We start from the raw sequence: 7,463 nt of genomic DNA, 5'->3' as shown, positions 1-7,463 counted from the left end.
TGATGGTCTTGGAGGTGTTGCTGCCGACCCGCACATTTTGTGGCCTCCCTGTTAGAAAGTCCAGCACCCAGTTGCAGAGAGACATTTTGCGTCCCAAGTGTCCAAGTTTTTGTGTAAACTGCTGGGAAATGATTGTGTTGAATGCTGAACTGAAGGGGTGGTCTTCTGTTGTTCTGTCTTTCAAAGCAGCCAAAGAAATCACTGAGGCTGTTCAGCAGAGTGATGTCATTATCATAGTTCCAAAGTGGGGGTCTATAGCCTGTGAGGGTTTGGATACCCTGCCAGAGACTCTGTGCATCTCTAGTGTTGCTGAAGTGTTCAGATATTTTCTTGTTGTATTGACGCTGCGTCCGTTCGTGCTGCCGCCATTACTAATATCTGAGAACACCAATATTCAGTATATAGTACATGCAGCTTTAAGATGTGTTTTTAAATGTCTGTGTGCAGGTCTCTGGTAAGCTGTTTGATAAGGAGCGGACGCTGGAGGAGGAGATCCAGCTGAGAGAGAGGCTACAGCTGCAGTGCAAGCAGGCGGAGAGGACAGTGGACGACCTCCAGATGGAGCTGCAGACCACAATCCAGGCCAGGGATGACCTGGCCAAACAACTCAAACAGGCTCAGGTACTGAGTGATCGATCCAAAGTTTCAGTGGCAGGCCAAAAAATATTTACCAATTATAGTAAAAAAAATTTAAAACATAGGAATAGGGCTGGGCTAAAGAAGCTGACCATGTATTTGCTACATTTCTTTTCTGAATCTAGGCGGGGAGGTGGGGGGGTTGTTCTATACCATCTTTCATGTTTTCCACCCCATTTCGCTGTTTTTGAGACAAAAATGCATGAGGAAAAGACAAAAAAAAAACAGACATTTCAGAATAATTATCTACCTAAACATTCCAAGCAGAATTAAAGATTAAAATTTTACAAAGTGCTTTACATAGAAGCTTTTATTATAATAGATAGTGGTGTGGAGAGAGTGATGGTTTAAATGCTGCTTCTGGTTTTCCACTACATCTATGTGGCAGACACTTCTGTTATATATAACTGGAATCAGATTTAAAGGATAAAATCGGTGATTACATTTCTGTTACTGTTAACAAATCCAGATTTGCTCCAGATGTTTTTTTTCCCAATTCCTGAATATTTTTTTCCTGAAGGTCAGCTCTATTTCCAGCTGGTCACACCGTATCCCTGACATGTTTACATACATGACCTACTAATGATTTAAACAACATAGATGTCCACTTGAATTAAGCAATCATGCAAACCATCAGCGTTTGGGGTTAATGGGGCATTAATTGTGCAAATCCTGTTTAGCAGTCGGCTTGCTAATTCCACAGTCCCAAATATTCATCATGTTGCTATTTTGGAAGATACAATACTTAATCTGTCCCATTTCTAAATAACCTGACTGACAAGCAGTTGTCATCATGAAGAGTGAACTCAGAGCAGAAGCCGACAGTTTAGGTTAGCTGTTTGAGTAATTATTTTTATTTGTAACTCTGTCTCTTTCAGGAGAAAATGATCGATCTGGAGACTGATCTGGAGGAGCTACACGAAAGCGAACAGAGATGGGCCGCCAAACACAAGAGAGCTATCGAACAGGTAAACCCACTGATAACGGTACTAGTGTAAAAATATTCTGATTAATTTATCTTATGTTATGTACATTCTCAATAATTTATGGCTGTTTCCTGTCAGAATGAGCAGCTGCAGATGAAGGTGATTCAGGAGAAAGATCTGAATGAGCAGCTGGAAACTGAGAAGGCTTCCATGGACAGACAGGTACTTGTGTGTGTTGGCAGAAAGATATGTACAGGCATCTTATTTATTTTAAATGGGTTTATTATAAGATCAACATACAGTATTTGGAACACTCAGACTGATCAGGGTTGGACAATCAGAATGCACAAAGACTAAAGACTCCTTTTTAGCTTTTCTGACTTCTCTGACATTTACCATTACAGTCACACCTCTCTAAGTTGATTGGCCCATTTGAATACCATAGGCTCTTAGCTTTCTGTGAGACAGTACATGTACAGTAAGTCTGCAACTACTTATTTCTGAACAAAAGAAATGCGAATGTGTTTTAACTTCTCGCTTTCTCCTCTCGTCTGCACTGTAGTTGCGTGAGCTGCGTCTGCAGGTGGATGAGCTTCAGAGCTCCAGAGTTCCGGATGACGTCATCTCCAGGGTAGAGAGCAGAGCCAAAGAGCTGGAGAATGCTCTGAGGACTGAGGAGAGGTCAGTCACATGACTTTTTACCATCATTACAAAGTACTGTATTTTACATCTGTAGCTTGGTTCAATTAGCCCAGACAATAGTGTATTGTTGAATTTGCAGTCTGCTTTGGTTTGGGTTCACACTGACTTTTTACAAACAAACCAAGAGGAGTAAACATGGCATGATGTCATTTGGGTTTACAAGCAACATATTTATTGCGTGATTTTGATGATGTCATCCAACATCATCAGCACTACAGTGACCAGCAGGGGAGGGATATCAAATTCCAGTGCTTGATTATGAGCAACCTGACCACATGTCAAACAGTGGAAAAACAGGTAGTTGGGTTTTTCCTCTATAATACTGTAAGGTCTCAACGTTACTATGTAAAGTGTGTTGAGATGATTTTTGTTGTGATTGGCTGCTATGTACATAAATAAAATAGAGCCGAACTGAATCAAAAACTGAATATGTTTTGTGCAGGAACAAAGTTGTTCTGACAAACACCATCAGTAAACTGGAGAGGAGGATCAACGAGCTGAGTGATCAGATGGACGAGGAGCACAGGATAGCTACTGAACAGAAAGACCTGGTAATACACACACACACACACACACACACACACACACACTCCCCACCTGAGGAAACTAGAGCAGTACAAAACAGTTTGATCATGTACTTAGACTTGTCATTAAGGGCTTTGTACGTATGTTAGGAGAAGGATTTTAAAATCTATTTTGGATTTTACAGGGAGCCAGTGGAGAGAAGCTAATATGGGAGAGAGATGATCTCTCTTGCTAGTTCCTGTCAGTACTCTGACTCTGGCAGCAGCATTTTGGATTAACTGGAGGCTTTTTAGGAAATTACTGGGACCTCCTAATAGTAAAGAGTTACAGTAGTCCAGCCTGGAAGTAACAAATGCATGGACCAGTTTTTCCATCATTACTTTGAGACAGGATGTTCCTGATTTTGGCAATATTGCACAGGTGAAAGAAAGCAGTTCTAGAGCATTGGGTTTTGTGTGATTTAAAGGACATATGGTCAAAAATGACTCAAAGGTTTCTCTCAATAGTACTGGAGGCCAGAGCTGTGTCATCTAGACTAACTATATAGTTAGTTAGCATAGTTTTAAAGTCTTCGGGCCCAAGTACAATAACTTCTTTTTTGTTAATTTAGAAGTAAGAAATTACAGGTCATCCAGACTTTTGTCTTTAAGACATGCTAGAAGTTTGACCAATTGATCTGATTCAAAGATAAATATAACTATCCTCTGCGTAGCAATAGAAATTTATGCCATGTTTCCTGATAATATTGCCTAAAGAGAGCATGCATAAAGTGAAGAGAATTGGACCTAACAGAGCCCTGTGGAACGCCGTGACTAACTTAAGTCTGCAGAAGATTCATCATTAAAATGAACAAACTGTAATCTATCTGATAAGATTTGAACCAAGTTGGTGCAGTTCCTGTTTCTAGTTTTTGTAATAAGATGTGATCAGTGGCGTCAAAAGCAGCACTGAGATCTAAGAGGACAAGTATGGAGACCTGTCCTTTATCTGAGGCTAGGAGAAGATCATTGGTGACTTTTACCAGTGCAGTTTCTGGACTATGATGGACTCTAAAACCAAACTGAAAGTCCTCTGATCATTCTCATGCAGGCGGTGACATAACTGCTTTGCAACAGCTTTTAAGGATTTTAGAAATAAAGGGAAGATTGGATATTGGTCTATAATTAGCCAGAATACCTGGGTCAAGAGTAGGCTTTTTGAGAAGAGGTTTGATTACAGCAACTTTCAAAGCTTGAGGAACATAGTCTGTTAATAGAGAGAGGTTGATCTAATATGGACGTATTGATTTGGGGCAAGACATCTTTGAGCAACCTGGTTGGGATGGGGTACAGGAGACATGTTGATGATTTAGATGAAGCAGTTGTTGAGGTCAACTCTGAGAGATCTATGGAAGAGAAGCTTTCTAAATGTAATCGAGGTGTTACAAATGTTTCTAAAGTTATTGTACTTGATGAAATGTCTGAGAGCTGTGGGAAGGATCGGATGAATTTTTTTTTCTCAAATAGTTGTGATTTTATTTGTAAAGAAGATCATGAAGTCATTGCTGCTGAGATCTAAGCGGATATTAAGCTCAACAGCACTTTGTCAGCCTGGCTACAGGGCTGAAAAGAAACCTGGGGTTGTTCTTATTTTTCTTCAGTGATGAATAACATGCAGTTCTGGCACTATGAAGGTTTTTTAAACACATTATTAAACTATTTTTCCAGGCTAGGGGAAAAACTGCCTTAGTGGAGCGCCACCTCCTTTCCAGTTTTCGTGATGCCTCCTTTAGGGAGTGGAACTGCGAGCTGTACCATGGGGCTAGCCTCCTCCTTTTTCAGAGGGGCAACAGTATCAAGTGTCGTACGCAGGAAGGCTGCAGTACTATCAACAAGATTATCGACTTGTGTGGGAGTAAAGTTAAGGCGGCCTCCTTCCACTGTGTTGACAAACAGCACTGAAGTAGATAATGATGGTTTCCTTAAATTTGGTAACAGCATTGTCAGATAGACATCTATTGTAGTGGAATTGTTTCCCACATAGAGTATAATCCATTAATGGAAATTCAAAAGTTATTAGAAAATGGTCAGACAGAAGAGGGTTATGGGGAAAAACTTAAGTGTTCAGTTTTGATGCCATATGATTAAAATAGTGAGTGGGTTTATTTACAGTTTGAGAGAAGCCAACTGAGTCTAATAATGAACAGAATGCATTGTTGAGGCTGTCATTGTCGGCATCTACATGAATATTAAAGTCGCCTACTATGATTATTTTATCTGTACTAAGCACTAAATCAGACAGAAAGTCTGAGAATTCACTTAAAAACTCTGAATAAGGAGCAGGTGGACGGTATACAATAACAAACAGAACAGGCTTTTGAGTTTTCCAGTTTGGGTGTGAGAGACTCAGGGTGAGACTTTCAAATGAGTTATAAATATATTTAGGTCTAGGGTCGATTAATAGGCTTGATTTGAAGATCGCTGCCACACCTCCACCTCGGCCTGTGCTTTGAGGGATGTGACAGTTAATATGACTGGGTGGGGTGGATTCATTTAGACTGACATATTCTTCCTGCTGTAGATAAGTAGATAACATCTCTGCACTCACCAAGTCTGGGTCACAGGAAGCTTTGCCAGCACGTCTCCACATTGTATGTTTCTTAGCATATTTGAATAAAGTTACACAATGTAGCTTTAAACATAGCACAAGAAATAATCCTTCACCAAAATAAATAAATAAATCCTCTGTGTGCACACAATATAGAAAGGCTGAACTCAACATGAGCACCAACTTCACGAATTATAGGCCGGTTTCTCTGTTCAATAACAGATTAGATACATTTATTGATAAACATAAAATACTCTCTGATTGTCAGCATGGGATTTGGATACAAAAAGATTTCCCAAGCTTTAAACATCCCAAGGAGCACTGTGCAAGCGATAATATTGAAATGGAAGGAGTATCAGACCACTGCAAATCTACCAAGACCTGGCCGTCCCTCTAAACTTTCAGCTCATACAAGGAGAAGACTGATCAGAGATGCAGCCAAGAGGCCCATGATCACTCTGGATGAACTGCAGAGATCTACAGCTGAGGTGGGAGACTCTGTCCATAGGACAACAATCAGTCGTATACTGCACAAATCTGGCCTTTATGGAAGAGTGGCAAGAAGAAAGCCATTTCTTAAAGATATCCATAAAAAGTGTCGTTTAAAGTTTGCCACAAGCCACCTGGGAGACACACCAAACATGTGGAAGAAGGTGCTCTGGTCAGATGAAACCAAAATCGAACTTTTTGGCAACAATGCAAAACGTTATGTTTGGCGTAAAAGCAACACAGCTCATCACCCTGAACACACCATCCCCACTGTCAAACATGGTGGTGGCAGCATCATGTTTTGGGCCTGCTTTTCTTCAGCAGGGACCGGGAAGATGGTTAAAATTGATGGGAAGATGGATGGAGCCAAATACAGGACCATTCTGGAAGGAAACCTGATGGAGTCTGCAAAAGACCTGAGACTGGGACGGAGCTTTGTCTTCCAACAAGACAATGATCCAAAACATAAAGCAAAATCTACAATGGAATGGTTCACAAATAAACATATCCAGGTGTTAGAATGGCCAAGTCAAAGTCCAGACCTGAATCCAATCGAGAATCTGTGGAAAGAACTGACAACTGCTGTTCACAAACGCTCTCCATCCAACCTCACTGAGCTCGAGCTGTTTTGCAAGGAGGCATGGGCAAAAATTTCAGTCTCTCGATGTGCAAAACTGATAGAGACATACCCCAAGTGACTTACAGCTGTAATCGCAGCAAAAGGTGGCGCTACAACGTATTAACTTAAGGGGGTTGAATAATTTTGCACGCCCAATTTTTCAGTTTTTTTATTTGTTAAAAAAGTTTGAAATATCCAATAAATTTCGTTCCACTTCATGATTGTGTCCCACTTGTTGTTGATTCTTCACAAAAAATTACAGTTTTATATCTTTATGTTTGAAGCCTGAAATGTGGCAAAAGGTCGCAAAGTTCAAGGGGGCCGAATACTTTCGCAAGGCACTGTATGTCTGGAATTATGTGTGATTACATACTGATTGTTGTTACATGTTTGAAAGAATAAATAAATAAATCAAATCAAATCAAGTGACTCCCAATAATCAGAGAAGTGAAACTGCCAAAAAGGCAGCAGGTCCAAAAAACATATACTGAGGTCTGCAATCCAAAAGTCAAGCCCGACAAAAACTGCCCAAGTGAATCACAGGATATCAGAGAACAGACTTACAAATCAGAGGGGCAAACATGTGAGAAGCAGAATGCAGGTCAGGAAATGGGCAGGCTTCAGGAATGGCTGGAGAGCTCTGCTCACAGCAAGAGACTGACAACTGACAGAGCACACAATGAGCCACTGGTGATAATGAGCAACATAAAGCTAAGGCAGGAAATCCTAAGGAAATAAAAGTCCAGAATGCGAAGTCAGGGACTGATCATAGTTTCTTTAACTGTTACCCCTTTTAGGGCATTTGTTTCCCCAACATTGTGGTTTAACAAGTCTTTTTTTTCCACTTTTTCAGTTATTTTCTCTACTTGATTCTTTGTTATAAGAAACAGCACAAAGAGGTTGATACATTTTTAGACACATCGAATCTCGGTGCCGGCGGTCCATGTGTCGAAGTGTTCTTGGGCAAGACACTGAACAAC

General features: G+C 40.5%; 1 protein-coding gene across 3 annotated transcripts in view; it reads left to right on the top strand.

The window, feature by feature from the left end:
• LOC109960691 (cingulin-like protein 1) overlaps positions 1-7,463 on the top strand; it is a 64,457-nt gene that overhangs the window by 55,590 nt on the left and 1,404 nt on the right. For all 3 annotated transcript variants that reach the window (XM_020600959.1, XM_020600958.1, XM_020600961.1), the window contains 5 exons: positions 448-621; positions 1,515-1,604; positions 1,701-1,784; positions 2,125-2,243; positions 2,707-2,815. In XM_020600959.1, coding sequence (XP_020456615.1) covers positions 448-621; positions 1,515-1,604; positions 1,701-1,784; positions 2,125-2,243; positions 2,707-2,815 — 576 coding nt within the window. The remainder of the gene's footprint in view (positions 1-447; positions 622-1,514; positions 1,605-1,700; positions 1,785-2,124; positions 2,244-2,706; positions 2,816-7,463) is intronic.

The sequence above is a fragment of the Monopterus albus genome, unplaced genomic scaffold, assembly GCF_001952655.1.
Source record: "Monopterus albus unplaced genomic scaffold, M_albus_1.0 scaffold50.1, whole genome shotgun sequence".
Lineage (NCBI taxonomy): Eukaryota > Metazoa > Chordata > Actinopteri > Synbranchiformes > Synbranchidae > Monopterus > Monopterus albus.
The sequence above is the reverse complement of the archived record's forward strand: the minus strand, read 5'-3'. Positions and strand labels throughout refer to the sequence as shown.